The following is a 21,222-nucleotide window of genomic DNA, read 5'->3' on the forward strand; positions in this document are numbered from 1 at the left end:
TTGGACAGATATTGAGGAAGGATACAGCGCAGGTTGTTCGCCTGGCCAATCACAAAGCTCTCCGCTGATATAGCTGAACATGAGCCTGGGTCCTCAAGTGGTATGGCGCGCCGTCTTGTGAGGAAATTTGCTGAGTGCAGAAATACAGAAACACACATAGCCTTCTTTTGATTTGGTCCCTTTAGCTTCCTTTTCGGGATAGTTTACATTATCATTTACATCATGCAAAATCTAATAAGAAATGTTATTTGTTAAGATTCCACATTGCTTCAGATGCATGCCAGGCCACAAGTATGTCAGGACTTGATTTTTTGTTCAATGTTTTTTGTTTTTTTCTTTATTTCATAGATGCATTTTATTTATTTTTTATTTATTATTTAATATTTATATATTTAATTTTATGGTTGCACTTGTTGATGCATTCACTAAGACCTTGATATACAGTCATGTTGCTTCAAAATGAGAAGAAAGGTGCAGCCAAGTTGAAAAAACATGCAGTGAGGGTATGACCGCTGATGAGTCAAACATAACAGTAAACGCTTGCAGAGATGCAAACTTATTATCAACCAGCTAACATATTATACAGATGCACAAATGCATGCATTATACTCAGGAATATCAACACATGACACACCTAAACTACTAAATATAGTGCAACCCCACCATCTGGTTGTCACTGTCAATGTTTGTTATGGTAGATGTGTATATATAGTTGAGCCAAACCTAAAGAACATGTTAGGAACATACCGTACCACAACATAAAACTAAATCCACCCAGTGCCATGTTTAACATATATGTGCACTCGCCTCATAGTAATGTAATAAAACAAAACGTGCTTTCTCAGCCCTGCTCAGGAATCCAATAATGTCTTTTACTGATAGGGTTACTTCATTGTTTTGTGTTTTTATCTCTCTGTGTGTATGTTCAAAATCCTTTGTCAGTTGCACATTATTTTTTACATTCCTCAAGTTGTAACAGCCATATTTTTTCTAATAATTGAACAAATGAAAGAATCTTTGTCTACAATATTTGTTACTATGTAGTCATTGGACGGGAAGACTCAGATTTGCTTATCTACTGGAGTTGTTAAATAAATGTATTAAAAAGAAAAAGAAATAATGGAAAAATAATGTCTATTAATGTTTATGCCCTAAAGCTGTTTAACAAGGTATCAATGTTGCACAGTATTTAATCTGGACCTATGTGTAATAGGTATATTCTTGGAACGTGTGGATGCTAAGAGCCTTCAAGAGGTCTAAATCTGACTCCAAACTGACTTTCCCCCTCCTTCCGTCCATGTATGGATACATGTACAACCCAAAGATGGACTGAGGCCAGTAAAGCAGTTTTCAGTTCACTTGTGCTTCAACTGTATGTGTTCAGTTCTGACACAAGTAAAAAGTCCCCTTCTTATTTCACATAACTTTAACAAAATTACCTACATTTATCTAAGTTTCTACATTTTCAGTTAAATTATCTGTATGGTAACCACACACAATACATACTAATTCTAATAAGTCTGTAGTGCATAAGTGACTTAATGTACTCAATACAGTCAGCATGCATATTAAATCTGCTTCATTTTTGAGTGTGCTAGTGATGGACACTACCAAAATGCATTGTGCAAAGGAAAAGGCTGCATTACTCTGCAAAACATTCAAAATAATTGTAGATGTTTGGAAAACAGCTTTGTGAACACACAAGACTAACCTAGTTAAACTAAAAATAAATATCACATCTGTGGGAAATATTTGTGAAGTTTAATTGTCAGTAACATTCCACAATTACTGTTGGATTTTAGAACACAGTATACTGTTCATAGTATGAGTTAGGACACAATGTCCATCTAGGTCTCTCTCTCTCTCTCTCTCTCGCTCTCGTTCTCTCAACAACAGCTCTCTCTTGTGGACGAGTGGTCCAGAAGTGTCTTCTGGATGAATAATTAAGTTATTGTACATCAATAAGGCTCTACTTGAAAAAAAAACTCTTCACTACAGTAATTACAATAATTATAATTTTACTTTAACTTTAGCTGCACCACACTGTTTTTTACAAATGGCATGAGTTACAAAACAAATTTCAATGAAATCACTCCTTCTGTTGAATGATTTTAAAACATTATACTCAGATGTTCTAAATCCTATAATCATTGTCTTTACTGTGACCTGAAACAAATTTGGATGTTGTGTGCATGTGTTTGTTTGTCTATAGGATTTTATGCTGTAAATGTAAAGAGGTCTAGCTTGCTGGGGCGCCTGGTGGTTAAGACCCATACCATAAAACTGATCCTGATCATCCTTGATGTTGACTGTTTGGTGTCTACAACCTTCTTATTATACTGTACATCCATGTCTACAACACATGCAGTAGATATTGTATAGAGCTGGTTGCTGTGGAAATCGGATTCCTCTATCGTTCACTGTGAACCCGTTTGTCGTTTATCTTGTGGGCCGGACAGATAAGGCCTGAAAGTTATGATATAACAGTAGATGTGTCAAAAGAGAAGGGGGTGGAAGCAACACAAAAACTGCACAATATAATAGAACAGAAATCAATATAACCTGCAAGGAATACATTTGTGGAGCTCATAAGAAGTTTTGTTCCTTCTACAATAGCAGCCCTGAACAATCTGCCTTGCTGACACTGTTGTAAGATGGGATAATTGAAAGAATGTAAGATTTTGTGTACTGGCTGTGAAAACAAAAATACCTTTGGGACAATAAATCTCAATCTAAAATCTAATGTTCTGCAGTGTCTGAGATGTCACCTCAGCAGAAATGTCAGATGCTTTATGTTCTTACTGTTCATGCACTGTCTTGAAAATGGCAGTATACAGTGTAAAGTACAGGGGTTCATGCTATTGTGCCCACCCTCTATAAATAAACACCGCCAAATAACAAATACCCACTCATGTCTTAAGTGGATTACTCTGAGAAAAGTACTTGTTGAGAGAAGACTTGCACAGATGTATGCAGTACTAGAAGTGTCTAATCTGGCCAGACTGCAGAGCAGCAGGCGCCTGCTAACAAGGGTAACTGCCGATTAAGGTCAGACTGCAGCACAGCAGACAGACATGATGGAAAGGATAGCATTTATATCACATAAATAGGACAGAGATACCGTAAGTCTGTATAAAAGCATAGACTTGACTAGACCTGGAGCTGCAGGTCTGGTTGTCAGCCTCTCCTCTCTCTGGACCAGGTTCAGCTGATCAGGCCATCAGTATCTGAGCCAATCATGTCTGAGACTGAACATGTGGGACTTCCTGCTGTTCAAAACCAGAGGGGGAGAGGATGACAGCCAAACACAGACAGCCAGTCGAGCCATCACACAGGAACATTCAATGTTCATTATGATGTTTGTTCAATTGGAATGTGTGAAAACTCAAAGTTTTCCCAGGATGGAAAGGTAAGCTTTTTTTTGGGCTTTGTGCCACTGACATCATTTACACATTTTTACCAAATATTTTTCTGTCTTTTGAATGATTTAATTTGCATGTGCAGTAATGATGCTGAGATAAAGTAATACAGAATAATCTTGGTAATGAAAATATAGTTTAAATTGTGAAGAAAATACTGACTGTAATATGTTCATATTGTAGAGGTAGCTGAACTAATTAAGTCACATGTCTTTTTCTAGCATGGTGTTTAATTGTGTCACTCACAGTGGAGGGAGCAGAGACTGTTGATTGTTGCTGAAAAAGTGCCAGAGAACTGAACACATGGTGAGTCTATAAGTAAATATCCCTCTCCCATCCATAATATATTCATATTCTATTCTTAATTTCACACAGTCTGGATATGTTATAGGGTAGTCAGTTGTTTGCATTGACAAGCAATGGACCTCTCTTTTTTAGAACTGAAATCTTCAGCCAATTAAATAATTTGTTGGTCAGAATTAGTCTGCAACAATTTTGATAATGGATCAATGGTTTGAACTGCATTATGTGTTGGAATCAGTGTCAGTCTGAGCTGCATGGATATTTGACTTTGTTTGGGTGGACAGAAGGAAGTAATTAGCGGAGTAGCCTAAATTAGAGGATCTTTTGATTGACAGCGTCTCCCATTAACCTGACAGGAGACTGAGTGCCAGCAGTGGACAGAGAGCCAAATTGATGAGGACAGTGACTCAGAGGAGATCCTGTGTGGAATCCATGTAAGCATTACTTTGTGCTGGTTTGAATGTTATTTTGGCACAATCCCAGTTATCATCAAAACTTCATAACTCAAGATCCACTTACTAGATTTCTTCAGTTTATGAGAGTAAAGAAGTATTTATAAATTGATAAATATGTCATTAATTTATATAATAAACACTTAGTCATAATTATTTAAAACATGTTATTTGAATCATTATTTATGCAACAATTATGCAACACAGAAGTTGTGCAAATGTATTTGACAAACACATTGATAAATACTTCAAATGTTCCTTATATCTGCTGACAACTATGGAATAGTTTGTTACAGTAAGTATTACGTTTTTTTGTATGCTCCAAATAAAGGTCAATAAAAGTGTCACCCACATATTATGTCTTAAGAATGAGTAAAAGCCTACTTCTTAGCCATTGTAAAACTATGTGATTGGTTTAATCCCTCGGCCCCCTGTGGTGCTGAGCTGTTTGGATCATAAGGTAAGTGTGTTAGTGTTTGTCTCAGCAGGAGAGCTGTGCCACTGACCTGACCCACCACCCTCAGCTGGATGCTGACATTGAGGCAGTCAGGACTTTGTATTCAGACTCTGCAGTCTCCATCAGGTTGGAACATCTTTTCTTATTTATGGTCTTAAAAGGATTGCTGCTGCTTTTCTATATTGTCAAATGTTTACTTCCTTTTCTTCTTCTAGGGAGTATTGGTCAATTGATGATGTGGATGTTGACTTAAACATAAATGCCAACGTTTTGGATGTAAGTTAAATTTACTATACACTCAATATATTGACATGTTTGTTGTCAATGATGGCATCTTAGCATGTTTAATATGATTGCGCTGTGTGGTGTCCACAGGAGGAAGTGGCCAAGGCCTGGAGGATTAACCCATCAGAGCCCATTGTAATCCGTCTGCACTTTTCTCCATCTCAGTATCTGGATGGACCGGGTGAGCATCAACAATAATGCTGCAAACCAGATTTTCTATACATTTAAACTTTTACTACAAATCAATATGACACCTGATTACTGTAAGTAATGTTTTTCACCACAGCACCTTCAGTCGAAGTCTTTCAACCATCCGACACAGATCATTTCAGCCTTAGGAAACAACTACAGAAGTGAGTGTTCATAATATAAATTGTATAGCAGTAAATTCCCATTGCAATAGACTCCCTCCACATTATTACAGATGCCACTTTTTTTAGATGATAAACTTTTTAGTTCTGTGGTATCCATAGCCTGATGATTGCTCAGACTTAGTCTTTATTTCTGTTCCTCAGTATTCTCACTGTTTTCTTATCTCGGGAGTGGAAACATCTGACCAATGAGAACGTCGGAGTCCGACAGAAGAGAAGACACAGCTGGTTCAGGCCAAGTGGAACCATTAAGAAATTCCATGCAAGACTTAAGATCTGGCTCCCACCATCAAAGTATGTTACAATCTAATGAATCCAGCAGTTTTATCGTTATTTAGTCTGTTCTGAAGTATCTATTCACTGCTTCCTCACTCACTGTGAGCAGGTCCAGTGAGCTCCAGGAACCTGCTGTGAAAGGAAGGATCATTCCACCAACAATAAAACTGAACCGTTTCACGAATCATACAACTTCCTACACTATCAGGAATCCCACAGGAGAGCTTTTCGCCTACACACCCAGTGGAAAGGTGAATTCAAAATACACCTCTGGGACATTTTATGGTTGCTGCTGTATTTGAAGATTTTGTCTCTCCTATTACTCAATAGGTTCTGTAAGTGTTTTATAAAAGTGTTTGCGTTTCTTCTTCCACAGAGAGTGATGGTGTCAGCAGTCAAGTCATCAGCACGGCTTAGTACCAAACAGCTGATAGAACTGCTTTTCTCCTCCCAGGCCATCAGGCACTGTAAGACCCCTCCAACTCTACAGCACGGTTTCTTGGTGCAGGTAAAGCATAAGAAATCAAGTACTATTATATTCTGTCAGAGAGGGAAATTAAAGATTAACTGCACCTAGTCTCTAGTGGTTACCATATACTCTTTCCACATCTGGTCACAGGCCCAGGAGCCCAAAGTGTCGTGGGCCTTTTGCATATCTGCGCCCAGGGGCCAACTGTCTCATAATCTGCCCATAGATACTAAGATGGAATTTAAACAAAATCTATAATGATGTTTTCCATTGTGTTCACAGATAATGAGGTATGCTGAGCAGAGACTCCCCACGCTGAATGAATACTGTGTTGTATGTGATGAGCGACATGTGTTTCAAAATGGCCCTATGTTAAAGGTACACTCCTAAAAAACAAATCTGCCGGTGATTTACTGGCTAATCTACTGAATGAAAACTAAAAATGCAGTTTACTGTTAATATATTGTCACTGTTTTGTTTGTGTGTGTGTGTGTGTGTGTGTGTGTGTGTGTGTGTGTGTGTGTGTGTTTGTAGCCAGCAGTTTGCACCAGGGAGCTATGTGTGTTTTCCTTTTATACGTTGGGGGTTATGTCTGGAGCTACAGAGGAGGTTGCCACTGGTGCCGAGGTTGGTTACACACACATACACATATAGTGTGGGTTGTCATAATATAAGATTGATGTATTGCACTATTGGCTGTTCTACAGGTAGTTGACCTGCTGGTTGCCATGTGCAAAGCTGCCCTTCAGTCTTCACGCAAGAGCATCATATTTGAACCATACCCTTCTGTTGTTGATCCGTGCAACCCCCAAACCCTTGCCTTTAATCCTAAAGTATCAGCTGTTACTTATTACTGACTTGATTTCTAATGAACTATTCAGTACGTATTTTTTTCATTCTGAAGGAATAAAGTATTGTTTTGTTGTGGCAGAGAAAGAGCTATGATCGGCTGCAAAAAGCACTGGACAGTGTCTTGTTAATCAGGAGAATGTCGCAGGTGACTGATCTTAAAATAAATCCTACACTCATGACACTGTTTTAAAAATTCTTATCTAAATCTCCTCGCCTGAGAATAATCTGAAAACTGGTGAATGTTTCCTTGACAGTAGATGGATGCAACTGTATTTTATCATTTCCAGGGTCCATATTCTGAAATAAAGAAGCAGATGGACAAGACAGACCCTCTCGCTCATCCCTTACTACAATGGTGAGTGACACAATCTAAACATTTTTTTATTCTGTTTCAAAAACTTGATATGTCATCAAATATGAATGTTTCTTAGATACGTATCCTGGTGTGTGTTTGTGTATTTGACAACAGGATTTTAGCAAGCAACAGATCACACATTGTCAAGCTTCCGCTCAACAGGGTATGATAGAGCAGTTCACAGTTTGGATATGATGTCTTAGCACAGTAGTTTCAAGTTTTACAGCAGTAGTAGTTAGAATAAGTAACTACATTTTATGTGATATAGGCTACTGGGTTTTATACTTTATTTAAATTGTATTCTGTTTGTGCTCTCTCATCTATTTTTTTTTATCACTTGGTACACAATAGCAACTTAAGTTCATGCACACACCCCATCAGTTCCTGCTGATCAGCAGCCCTCCATCTAAAGAGGCTCGTTTTCAAACTGCCAGGAAACTTCATGGCAGCACCTTTGCTTTCCAGTGAGTAAAAACAAGGGTGTGCCACTAATATAAAACCTTCATATCAACACTATATACAGATTGTGATACCTGCTTCATCTTCTCTTCCTACAGTGGTTCCCACATCGAAAACTGGCACTCTATTCTGAGAAATGGGCTGATTAATGCCTCTTATACGAAATTACAGGTAGAGTATGAAAATACCAACAAGTCTTGTATTCCTTGAGCTATAATATAAGCCTTTAAACGTAATGTCATGTCACAGTGACGATTTCAACAGACTTTAAAGTTTATCTTTTGTCAGACTTAGATTAAGTGTGAAACCTTTAGGATTTGAAATTTACTGAAGTGGTCACATTGTTTTTTACTCAAGCTTCATGGAGCTGCATATGGTAAAGGCATCTATCTGAGTCCTATCTCAAGCATATCATTTGGATATTCTGGTACGAATGTATACTGTAATTATTTTCATAATACTCTGCATACATACATGACCTACTTATACAAAGATTACCATTACTTATTGATTCTAGCATGTTTTTTAAAGTGATCCCTCCTCTTTGTGCAGAGATGGGCAAAGGGCGACACCAAATGCCCACCAAAGAAGAACTCATACAGAAATACAATCAAATAAACAAAAACAAACAGGTAGATTAGTATTCACATTTTGTCCAAAATGTGTCTAGTTGCTCTCTGTACAAGGACGTTCTTCTCTTTTGTATTTTTTGTATCTCATCCTGTATTCACTACATGTCTTAGGAACAGCTGGGGCAAGCCAGGTTTTTGCAAAACAGGAATCTAAACTGCATCGCTCTCTGTGAAGGTACATTTGAGATAATACAAAAAAGTTACAAAGAGCCTTGATTTGATAATGAATGATTTTGTGACAGTGTTTTATAAATGTTGTCTGCATGTCTTGACAGTCATAACTTCAAAGGACCTTCAAAAACATGGGAACATTTGGGTGTGTCCAATATCCGACCACGTGTGCACACGTTTCTTTTTTGTGTGGGTATAACATGAAGAGACAGAATTGCCTGAGAAACCATTATGCCTCTCAGTGTATTGATACTTTCCCAGACTAAATTGCAGATATCCAACACATTCTGCTTTTGTCTTTCTCAGGTATGAGGACGGCCAGGTGGGAGATGTCCACATCAACACTCAGGAAGCCAGGATCCACAGGGAAATTTCGCAAGTAATTGCTTTAAAACAGTGCTAAGAAAACAAATTATTTATGATTAGAGTGCAGTATTTAATACTGATAATAGATCTTAGTTTCTTTGTGGCTAAACATACGGTATTAAGTTAGACTTTTATTGGTTTGACAAGTGGACATAAAACAGTTCTTTTTATCAACTTTTGTTTGAATGAAAAACGCTAAAACAAAGAAAGAAAAATATCACCACGAAAGGAAGAGGGCTATCAACTGCAATAATATTAGATTGTTTGTTGTGTCATGCACCTGTAAAAGCTTTTTTGCCTTATATCTTAAAATATAGTCTGGTGTCATAACTCTGTACTGTAAACATATGTTGTATGTTTTTATAACCACACATTTTCAAAGTAAAGACTTCAATATTAGCTTATTGTGTCCAACAGATCAAATGTTTTCCTTTAGCAGATTGAAGGGCCACTTTGTTATTTGTGTAATACCTGTTTTGTACCACAAGGTGGTAGTGTGAACCAATCACAACTACTGAGGGCTTTTTCATTGCTAACACAGAGCCAATAAAACCCCATAATTGTTATGTTATGAGAGTTATGATTCTAAATGTCTGTAAGTAGAGACTGCTACAGATGTTTAAATTAGATAGTAAATTAAAAACTTGGGTTTTTGACATGAGCCTGTGTTATATTTTTAATTCAGGAAAAACAACTAGACAACTGAATTACCCACCAGAGGTGTCACAGGAGTCACACGCAAAAATAATTGGGTGCTTTTCAATAAAAAATAACACATAAAGAAGAAATAGGGGGGATTTGTGGCACATGCAGTTACTCTGATGAAGCACAGTTATTAGCCTATTATTTTCATGACGGGAATATACTCACTGATGGACAGTTAACATTCATAACATCGTTGACATTCTGAACCATATTAACACCACTGAGACACATTTGTGTGCTCATTGTTCGAGTCAGTGAATATCATGGGGTGCATGCCATCCTGTGAGGCAGAAATGCACCATTATAACAGCATACTGGTTCCAAATGAGCCCCACAGCTGCCTCCTCCTGACATCCTCTGTTGGCGCAGCTCCTCTAAAGAAAGCCTCTAGAAAAAACATCTCTGTTTGCATCTGGATACAGATGTTTCCTTACAATTTTGGCACAAAAAAGCAGCAGCTCCAAGGTGTGATTGTCCTGAATATCAGTGACTCAAAAGAGGCACAAATGAGTGAATCAAGTATTTTCTGGGTCAGCTCAGCAGGCGTTGGACTGAAGGGAGGAGAACTGTGAAGTTGCTATATAGCCTAAAGGAAGACATTTCTCAAGGACCATATGGCTCTCTGATGATAGTGCAGAGGGAAAGTTGTCTTGAAAACATGATATACTGTATGTTTCCATAACTATTATATTTTTTTTAAATATTGTTACCCCAGTGACATTGTAGTTTGGTGCAATATCTGCAAAAATGCACATTAAGAATTTTAACCATAAAAACCAATTCAGTTAAAACAAAGGATCGTCAACTGCATGCCTTGTTAAATCTCATTAACTCATGTTAATTCATCCATATATGTCAAGCATCCACATGGACAAATTAAATCTCTGAGCCCTTTAGGGTTTAACAAAAGCTTCCCTCCAAAACCAACAAACTAGAATGTGACAGACATTATGAAATGTTGCATGTGCCTTTAAGAGCCCTATGTCCCACTCTACATGTCTCTCTCTGAGCCTCATATGTGTTTGTTGGCATCAGCTGTCCTCAGTGCTGAATGGAGCAAGGACATCTTTTCCTTCACGTCAGTGGGATTAGAGGAAGAAATACCCTCTCCATACTGCTAGCTGTCATCTTGGTGCTCAGAAGACAAAATAGAAATGCAGTTTGGACAGAGGACAGAAAGAAGACCAGGATAAGTCACAACTTTGGATTTTAAAGCTGATGAGTTTTTATTTTTGTATACTAAATGAACAAGAAATAATCTCAAGGGAGGTATGCAAAGAATCCAAAGCTGCAGGCTCAGAAACAGCATCCTGCACTGATATTCCATTGCTTTCTAAACAATGACTGAACCAAGGGGTCAGATGAAGAGTTCAAATGCTACAAGCAGCGCTGTAATGGAACTGCAGTCTGCTTCATTCGACCCTGATGTCCCATCTTCTGACCAGAGCAACTTCAGAAGAGTCAGCCGCACAGAGGACAGCAGTCCCTATCCAATCCCCGGGCTGGCAGCAGACATCCTGCACATGCGAGTGAAAGAAGGAAGCAAGATTCGCAATTTGCTGCGGTTTGCAACAGCTCGCATGCAAGGAGAGGGGAAAGACTGCAATGGGACATTACTGAGACAAGTGGTCTTCACTGGCTCAGGTAGAGGAGTCACCAAGACCATCACCTGTGTGGAGATTCTAAAACGTAAAGTTGGAGGGCTCCACCAGGTGTCCAAGCTCTACTATAAGACAGTAAAAGAGGTCTGGGAGAGTCAACAACCAGGAGTACCAGGTATAACCATGCAGAGGACAGTACCTGCCATCTGTATCCTGCTCTCTAAAGACCCTCTGGATCCCCAGGAGACTGGATACCAACCCCCCCAAACCCTAAGTGTTCCCACAGAGGACGCAGAGAGAGGTAGAGCTCTGATTAGGCCAGCTCACTGTCCCTTCTCACAGCACACAGCCAAGAAAGTCTGTCTGGATGACTGGAGTGTATGTTCTCAATTACCGTCTCCATGAAAGTCTGATAAGTTGTTAACTTTTACAGAGGAGCAATAGAAAGCATCCTGACTGGAAACATTACAAGCTGGCATGAGATGGGCAGGGCAGGGCAGGACAGGAGGGCTCTGCAGCGGGTGAATAAAACAGCTCCTGAGCATCAGTGATATCAATGAGATGCAGATGCCTGCACAGAGCCCAAAGGATACTAAGACAATACCCCCCTCAGCAACAGCATGTTCACCCTGCTGCTGTCTGGCAAGTGATACAGGGCACATCAGAGCTTATTCTGATGCAAAAGTACACAAAGTTGGTCACAGTCATTATAAATATAAACGCCAAGGTTTATCAATAGTCATTATTCCGTTTTCTACTTTTGGAGGGAAAGCATGTACGTTTTCATAGATCATAGGACCAGATTGTTTTTGTTAAGGATTTCTTTTCATCATAATGCTGTCCCTGTTTACAGATGTAACAACACTGAAATAAATTAACTCTGCATTTCATCTTTGGTGTGTTGGGCTGTGATGGAGAGTGTATAAACATCTTTAATTTGAATAAAATCCCCTTATGGACTAGAAGCAGTTTAAAACGTCTAAACCTGGAATTTTACAGAGAGACAAACCTTTTTTTATTCATATTACCACTTGTATACTGTCAGCAGTCAATTCATTTTGATTCAAGTAGTTAGTAGTCATCTGGCAGACCTTTTTTCTGTGTTGTAGTGAAATGCACAGTGAAATAATAGTATCCACCCCAAGCTTTAGGAGTACATCCCATTGTCTTATTATCATCCTGACAGAATATAGTCTACTGTATAGGCAACCCTTATCAAAAATCGGATAGGCCTATAGCTTTTTGGACTGTGTGTGGTAGCCTACTTATTAGTAGTGGGCATAGGTGAGGAAAGTACAGCACACTGTCATACACAGGGCAATTCATTATATCAATTGGGTGTTGCATTTTATAGCAGCTGCATTGTATTTTTAAACTGATTGGATTTTTTTTTTTTATATAGCATCCTTATATCCTAATATTTACTGAACTTTTCTGTGAGATAAATAATGTATAAACATGTCGATCCATTTTCCATTGGGGGCAACTGTCCTTAAAATAAAGACCGAAAAATCATGAAAAGGCTCGGCACTGTATTATTTCTAGGTCAAAGTCAGAGCCAGTAGGTCAATAGTCTCGCATTGTCAGAGCTACCTTCACAGCTGTGCGGAAGAGGTAGGTCAGACAAAAGCAAAATACATGCAGTTTGCACATGCGCAGCACGGGATCGCGTACGTGACAGGCTAAGCAAGTTAGCGCTAGCTTCCTCCTGCTCGCTGCTCCTTCAAAGTCTCACCGGTTCGAGTTCGTGTAGCTGGCTGTCCCGCATCATGTTCAGAGCCGCCGTCCAACTCTCGTTCTCCGGTGTCCGGAGTTTAACCCGTACGCAACCAGGGTGTCAAGGTATTTGTTCACCTCTGAATGTTATTTTGTAGTTTTGTATTGTTAGCTAGCTAGCTAGCTAATGAAACTGTCAGGGCGAAGTTGTCACGGGAATTATATGTGATGTCGGTACATTGCGGTGCCCGCACGGCTAATAGCTAGCTAACGTTAGCTGATATTAGCTTAGCCAGTGTATCTATCCCTTATAAATACACGCCGCACTGTTAAGCGTGTTAATATGTCAGTCAAATTATGTAGACTTTCGTCCAATACTTCCATAAACCACAGAACCTGAATGTGTGCTATTCTGAAAATGTCCCGGTGTTAAGCTCGGTGGTGGCTGTGTCCTTGCAATGACCCAGTTGGTAAACTCAATCTGGGGCCTGTGGTTCTGCTGCTGATGCTTGTTGCTAACATGCTAACTAGGTTAGTTGATAACGTTAGTTGTGTTCAGTCAACTAGCTAGTCGCCAGTGTGTTCTTGACATCAATGTATGGGTTGGTGCAAGCAACAACCATCAGGAAACATACGTTATTCGGATGTTTCGAGATGTTTTAGCAAAAACATTGCTAATTCACGTTTGATATCCGCATGCTCTTAAATATATCCTAAGAAACATAACATTAATAGAAATGTCCTGTTTGTTTGTCAGAGTGTATTCGGGCTTGTAGGTGCAGTTGTAGGTCACGTTAAGGACGTTGGCAATGATCTAGCTGCATTAGCTACATTATTAGAAAGCGTTTAGTCCGTAACCACTTCATTCAGTGTAGATAAGATATCCTTGACTAGTTGCCCTTCTACCTGACACTAGGTGCCACTGTAAGTGCTGTATTCTATTGGTGATAGGTTGTCCAACTAAAAATTGTTTTCCTCCTGCAGCTCTTTTGGCCTCAAGGTGTTACTCACATGGGAAGCAAGAGACCGATGAGGAGTTTGATGCCCGCTGGGTGACCTATTTCAACAAGCCAGACATTGACGCATGGGAGCTGAGAAAAGGTATGTTTACGGATGACGGTGAAGCTAAATCACTAAAGTTATTAGCATTAAAAACTGAGACCTAATACATAGTGTCCAACAGTTATTGCAGGGGATAGCTCAAGGAAGTTGTTTTTGCTAGTTTAGTAGGTCGAAGCTAATATTTGGACAATATTTACCTTGAGTCAACAGAGTTGTCAACTAATAAAGATTTGGTCTGATCTGAGATTTGGAACAAATCGGTGAGGATGACTGCTTTGACAGTGTTAGATTACAGGATGAGTGCATTAATGTGATGAAAATTGTTTGATATTTTGTTTGGGATATTGCTTTAAGAAAGTACACAGGATACTGTATTGTAGTACGATTACTAATCTGCAAACATGGTAAACAAATATTTTGGATTTACCAGGTATGCTTATTTTATTTCCATAAAATGTGCACTTCATTTTGAATGAGTAACTTAACTGATCTGTCTGTTAATGTGACCAGTATTGTCATAACTTTTGTCTCTATAATTGAATGGGAGTTAACTCATTTTGAGAAATGTACACGTTTTTCTACAAAACCCTTCTTTTTCATTTAACGAAAGAATCCTAATTTCTCAAATGTTAAATGTTAGACAAGTAGTTGTACAATAACTTTGTTTAACTAAAATACACTCTAAAATTGACAAAATGATGATTAAAATCAGAAACTGTGATAAAAGAATAAGTAAAGAACAGTACCAATTTGAGCAGGTATTCAATGACATCTTTGGGTACTCGACAGTTTTCAACACTTCATGCTACTGACACCTTTTGGTCAGTCCCAAAAGCTGTTAAGATTTGTTACCTGGCCATAGTCAATAAAATCCTGTCAAAGAGTAAAATAAACAACTGTACAGTGTTTTGGCGTCCTGTAACCCTTCAGACACATTAATCTGTTACTGACCCTGGATTTCCTGGATTGGATTTCATCATCTCAGTGGCCCCTGAAGCATCATGCGTTCTTTCAATGCAGGGCTATTTTTGGTCTGAAGAGAAAAAAGCACAACAGAAGAGATGTTTCAGTTGCAGGAAAGAAAGCGAAATAGGGAAAGGCTCATTATCAGGTGAGAAATGATAAGATCAGAAACTTACGGAAATGGTTCAGTAGGCAGTCCTAGTGGTTGAACGTCACACTAAAACATATGCAGGAAGTAGTGTTGTGAATGTGGTCGGTTTGCAATTTCACCCTAAAAAATGTTTGTATGCTCAACTTGTACATTACGACAACATTTAAGGATAAGGTAGGGACTATTCCATGTAGCTTTTGTCAACAATATCCACGAAAAGACCAAAACCAGCTAAATGTTGTCTGTCTCTCATACTTACAATGGCTCACAGCCGCAAGCCAATTAGCTCCAACTGAGGATCTAAACCTTTTTTAAATACGGGTAGCAAATGTAGTTTCATTGTTAAAACAGGTTCAGTAATTACCTGAAACAGTTGGACAATGTATTGTAAGGAAATAGTGGGTTTATTGGGGACTATTTTCAGCAGTGGTTTAATACACATTTACACACATGACTAAGGGAGTAATTTTAGCTCCAGGAAAGTGTGTGTGTGTGTGGGATCAACTTAACTCATGTTCATCGTAATGAAGGAGCATGGCACCCAGTAACTGTGTGGCTAATTTATAGAGGTCTATGCAGGGCTCGACGGTAACTGTTGCCCTTGGCAACCAGATTGAGTCAATTGGCAACCGTTTTGTGGTCTCTGGTTGCCCCCTTTGGCAACCACCTGTTCAATATTTGTTTTTTGTTTTTTTTATATAGAAAAACAAATCAAAACTGGAAAATTTATTTTTAAAGTAAATATTTTATTTGGTTGTCTCCCTAAATTTTAAACACTACGTTTTGTGTGCAACACATTTCAGCTGTTGTGTGACCGCTTTCCACACACGTGTGTTTGCCTTGAAAAGAAATAGACAACGCAATATTTGTGTTCACGTTAACGGCGCATGTTAAAATTTTCTTCCAAATATGGTATGCTCATGAATATTTAGATGAGCTGCGCGCTGATAGGTTTGAGCGAACCCCATAGAAACACATTGGAGACGAGACAGCAGGTCTCATATTTCAGACACTGCAAAGTTATACGTTGTTTGTCGGGCTATTTCGTTATTAAAGTCACTTCTGAGACTTTTTTTAAGCGAGAAATCAACTATATAAAGCTCAAATATAGGCCGTTTTATGAAAATTGATGGCTAATTGCAAATTTAGTAAGACATGTCGGACTTTAGGAGCTCCACACAGTCTGACGAGAAATACCTCCATACCCAGTGAAAGTCACCGTTTCTCGGTTACTGGACGACCGGGGCTCCGCAGAGCTCCGGAGCTGCAAGCTAGGCTATGTGTCCCATTTAATCGTATGAAAAGATTGTTGCTACGCTTTCGGCATAACTTTCGTATATTTACAGTAGGGCTGAACGATTTTTGTTAATAATCTAATTGCGATTTTTTTTCAAAAAAATATTGCGATTCAATATGCGATTATTTTTTAAGCTCTTTTTGTCTTCTGTATTATTCAGCAAAGACAAGCAATAAATCATTGTATAGTATGAACATAGATTAAACAAATTATTCTTTCCTGGAGGCCAGGCCTGTATGTGATGATGAAATCAGGTGATGCGTGAATTTATATGAATGACATCTTTTATTTAACTACTTCAGTCACAGTAGTATATTGAGCACTGACCAAGCCTGGTGTAAAACATTGAAGTCAGAAACAAATCACACAAACTAAAGTGCAGTAAAAACAAATATGTGGCTTTACCACACTTAGTAGTATTTACATGTAATTATCATTTACTGTAATAAACATATGTAAACATGTGGATTGCACTTTTTTAAACACTGTCTTTGAACTTTACTAGACAGTTGAATAAGTAAAAATTATAGTATATCAACGGTGTTATTTTTTTTACAGCGCACACAGAGGAGCTGCCTCCAGCCCCTCCCTCCCTCATGAAGTTGCGTGCGCGTGCATGACAGCTGTCAACATTGCACTCACACTCAGACAGAGAGGCTATCGTTACGTTAGTAGTAGCATGCTGCTGCTGGTTTTGCCATGGGCTTAACTGTACTAATAAAACCATTGAAACAATGCAGCCACGCTGCTGTAAAAGCTCCCCCAACGTCATTTCTCAGAGTCTGGTTGTTACCCCTCCCCGTGGCAGTCTCCTCCACTCCATATCTTTATAACGGAGCTAGCTAACTGGAGCTAACTGCTAATCAGAGCTAATCGTTGCTAACTGAGCCTTCAGTTCTCCGTGCCTGTATCCATTAACTGCATGTATGGACTCGAGCGAATAAAACCCTTAATTTTATTAAAATGGCTGCAAAAGTTTTAAACTACAACTTTGAGTTGTTTGAATGACAGAAATCTGCTCAAGGTACGGTGTAGCGCTAGCGTGCTAAGTTGATGCTTTCTCTGCGGGTGCAGACTGATTTACTCTTGTGAGTCACGTGACCAAATCGCAGCCTTTGCGATTAGGAAATCGCGTCTTAACATATCGCGATATTATCGCAAATGCAATGATCGTTCAGCCCTAATTTACAGTTTGAATTTCGTCACGCCACTTATATAACATCTACCCCAAGGTCTTATAAAGCTAACAATGGTGTCCAATTTGAATTTAATGAATTTTTTGTGAACATTTGGGATTTCGTTAGCTGCTACTGTCCCTTCAATCCTATGTGTACAGATCGCGGCTAGTTAGCTTCACTTTTGGCATAATTAAAGTATAGTTACAGTTTGAATTTCGTCACGCCACTTATAAGACCATGGGGTAAATGTTATATAAAGCTAAGAATGGAGTCTGATTTCAATTTAATGCATTTTTGTGAACAGGGATTTTGTTAGCTGCTACTGTCCCTTCAATCCTATGAATCGCGGCTAGCTGCAGGCCCTGGAGCTCCATCAGGGCCTCGGCATTTTGTAGTCCAGTAACCCAGAACCGGTGACTTTGCGCGGGTATGGAGCGCCTCGGGCTTCCCTTCGTGACGGAGATCCAGCTTGCTCACAGCGAGCCGGAGTCTATGAAGTAGGACGCGGCGGGGCAGCACCGGCCGCTGTCACGTAGCCTGCTGAGCTCCTGCTGAACTGCGACACACAGTCGGACAAAATTTGCAATTAGCCATCAATTTTCGTAAAATGGCCCATATTTGACCTCAACATAGTTGATTTCTCCCATAAAAAAAGTCTCAGAATTGAATTTAGTAATTAAATAGCGGACCTCTGGAGATCTGCATAATCTAGCTAGATTCAGAAGACTAAGCTGACCTCAGGTCAGTGGTGTAGCCTATGCAAATGTTGGGGCGTGACAAAGACTAGGATTTGGGATGCTGACGTCAGCTTCCAGCTTTGTTGATTCGCCCGTTTTCAGCGGCAGTTTAACGTTAGCCTACCATTAGCTACAGTAGTTACTGGATTAAACACAGTTAAAATGCTGACAGTTAAACGGTGTAAAAGTATTTCCCTGTAGAGGATTCCAACTGTCTGCTGCTAAAGCTATGAGCTAAAAGACACAAACTAGCACTGGTCACTGCTGTTGTCTGAAAAACAACACAGACGGGACAAAATGTTGCGTTTACTGGTAAAGTGGTAAACCTCGTGGTGCATTCAAAGTTATTATAAAATACCCTTTTCTCATCTGTTATGTTTTCTTTTAACAGCAATTTACTGGTGAAAGTAGTAATTGTTAAGTTATTACATTTTTAGTAATCATGTAAATTCCCCCCTTTTTTGTGCTGATCCAAAAATGTATCCGATCCGTGACTCAAAACAGTGATCCCAGCCGTGAGTTTTGTGATCCGTTGCACCCCTATTTGAGAGAGATGGGAAATTATATTGCAAGCCATTATCTCATTGTTTCATTATTAAAATGTGTGGTATAATTTAGGGCTGTCAAACAATTACATTTTCTTAATCGCGATTAATCGTTGAATTTCTATAGTTAATTGCGATTAATCGCATGTTTTATCACATGATTAAAATTCTATTTTGCATTTCAGAACTGTTTTTAAGTACATATTAACAATGGAAAGCCATTCTTACCAGTGTATCTTGATTGGGAATCAAATGAATGCAAAGAAAGTGACTTTATGAACTTGATTTTAAGATTTGTATTTGTTTATTATATATTTAATCTAGTCACACATTTGAATCTAGAGTCAATATTAGGGTTAGGTATTGTTTGGTTTGGATACCGCTGCTAAAGCGGTACTTTTTAAAACGGTAACGGTGCCTGAACCGATACTTTTTAAGAAAGTTTAAAGGGTACTAAACAGTTGGCGACATTAAAGAACGGCTTGTTTATTGCTAAGGCCATATCGTCAAAATATGTTTAATAATAATGTAATCACTATAACAATAACTTATTTCACTAGTAAATAGCTGTTGAATGACAAAAACAACCACCAGATGGGAAAAGGGCCTTTAACAACAACTTTAAATGCACCACGAGACTGTAAATTACCAGTTTCATTGAACGCACTGTCTGTTTTTCCGACAACGGCAGCTGCAGATTGTTACATCCCGGTGTTTAATCCTCTACAGTGAAATACAAACTTTACACCGTTTAGCGTTAGCTGTCAGCTTTTTAACCGTGTTTAATCCAGCTACTAGCTAGCGGTAGGCTAACGTTAGCTGCTGTCGAGTATAGTGTTAACTAGCGTCACATGCAGCGATGTTTCTGTTGCCTGTAACGTCTGTTTCAGAGCATCAGAGAGAAGCGCAGACATATCAGTGGCACCGGAATGAGGCACCGAAATCCTCGTTGCTATTCCTGCAGCAGCAGGATGTGTTACAAGGAAGTACGGCAAAATAGTAGCCTGTTAGGCACGACGCAAAGCCGAGTGAAGTGAAAATAAATTAATAAATGGTGGCATGTGACTAATACGATTTTAAAAAATAAAAAATAAAAAAAAATAATAATTTACGAATTATGCTCGGCCCTTAATCGAATCGCAATTAACGTGTTGATGCTGACAGCCCTAGTATAATTACATAAGAAATGAATTGCTCCAAATATAGGCAGTTTAAAACATGGCAACCGTATTGTCAAGTTCGGGAACCAAAAGCTGATGCCTGGTTGCCAAGCTGGCAACCACTTTAAAAAGTTAGTGTTGAACCCTGCTGTGGTACAAATGGGATATGATACAGTCGATCAGACTATTACCACAAAGAAAATACTTCTTAGTGGATTCATTGTTGGTTTTGGCCTTTTTATTGAATTTATTCACATAGGAAAATAGAATATCGCCGGCCTAATCCTTTAAGCAACAGATAAATGTAGCTTATAGTAAGTGTTGATTTCTGTCTCTGTTCTCTGATTTAAAAGATGTGATTCCTTCTTTCAGGGATGAACACATTGATTGGTTACGATCTTGTACCTGAGCCCAAGATTCTCGAGGCAGCACTGAGAGCCTGTCGGAGGTTAAACGACTTGGCCAGCGCTATCCGGATTTTGGAAGCTGTGAAGGTGAGAGAAAAAGGACACCTTCTGAGCTTGGGAATGTTGCCAACCAGCATCTTTGCAGTTGGTAGTCATACGTTAATGAATAATGGGTTATACATTTTTATTTCCTCAGGATAAATCCGGCCCTCATAAAGATATCTACCCGTATCTGATCCAAGAGCTGCAGCCAACATTACACGAGCTTAGCATCCCTACACCTGAAGAGCTTGGCATTGACAAAGTGTAGATGAGTAGGTATTTAAATTCTCTCATCATTAATGTGTTATTTTCAAGGTTTGTCATAAGAGGGCAATCTAACAGAAATGTTGTTTGTTTTGTTTTAGATCTAATGACAGTGGATATCCCAGGACACACAACCCTTGTTCTTAAATGTTTGCCTCATATAAATTGTGTGATATTTAATTTGGCCTTTATTAAGTTCTTTTGCTTGTATAATATTGATGAACCTAATAAAGGAAAGTGTATCGTTATTAAGTGCCACACATTTTGGGATTTTTTTAATCAGTTTCGGTACTTATTGAAGCAATACACTCAAATCATAAGTTGCTTTAATGGAAAGCAGAACATTGCTTTTATGGTGAATTTAGTTTGAGTGTGTCTGGACATTCTTGTGAGAGTCACATTTTGCCACCAGGGAGCAGCGTTTTCACATGAATGTAAAAATCATTTTACTGTATTCAATCTATACATCTGTTTTCATTTCAGGGAAAATGTACATGCTTGTAAAATAAACATGTTCTAATGGCAAA

The 21,222-nt window shown here is 38.8% G+C and overlaps 3 protein-coding genes across 4 annotated transcripts; all 3 read left to right on the forward strand.

Moving 5' to 3' along the window:
* The first annotated feature begins 2,966 nt into the window (after positions 1-2,966).
* Positions 2,967-8,904, forward strand: LOC144521683 (protein mono-ADP-ribosyltransferase PARP6-like). Its single transcript, XM_078256236.1, has 22 exons — positions 2,967-3,032; positions 4,079-4,156; positions 4,663-4,757; positions 4,847-4,907; positions 5,007-5,097; positions 5,203-5,269; positions 5,432-5,581; positions 5,673-5,814; positions 5,940-6,071; positions 6,315-6,410; positions 6,567-6,659; positions 6,740-6,865; positions 6,964-7,029; positions 7,172-7,239; positions 7,354-7,402; positions 7,591-7,703; positions 7,797-7,869; positions 8,056-8,125; positions 8,251-8,330; positions 8,442-8,505; positions 8,606-8,690; positions 8,808-8,904. Exons 1-22 carry the CDS (start codon positions 2,967-2,969, stop codon positions 8,902-8,904), a joined length of 1,962 nt encoding a protein of 653 aa, XP_078112362.1.
* Positions 8,905-10,912: 2,008 nt separating this feature from the next.
* Positions 10,913-11,578, forward strand: LOC144521684 (ribonuclease P protein subunit p25-like protein). Its single transcript, XM_078256237.1, has one exon. It carries the CDS (start codon positions 10,913-10,915, stop codon positions 11,576-11,578), a length of 666 nt encoding a protein of 221 aa, XP_078112363.1.
* Positions 11,579-12,919: 1,341 nt separating this feature from the next.
* Positions 12,920-21,222, forward strand: cox5aa (cytochrome c oxidase subunit 5Aa). 2 transcript variants are annotated; one of them, XM_078257240.1, is made up of 5 exons: positions 12,920-13,015; positions 13,874-13,990; positions 20,355-20,476; positions 20,586-20,707; positions 20,797-21,222. In XM_078257240.1, exons 1-4 carry the CDS (start codon positions 12,943-12,945, stop codon positions 20,697-20,699), a joined length of 426 nt encoding a protein of 141 aa, XP_078113366.1. In that variant the 5' UTR covers positions 12,920-12,942; the 3' UTR covers positions 20,700-20,707; positions 20,797-21,222. The 2 variants fall into 2 exon arrangements, with proteins under 2 accessions (XP_078113366.1, XP_078113365.1); XM_078257239.1 differs by having other exon boundaries at positions 20,586-20,703.

Source organism: Sander vitreus, chromosome 8, assembly GCF_031162955.1.
Source record: "Sander vitreus isolate 19-12246 chromosome 8, sanVit1, whole genome shotgun sequence".
Classification (NCBI taxonomy): Eukaryota; Metazoa; Chordata; class Actinopteri; order Perciformes; family Percidae; genus Sander; species Sander vitreus.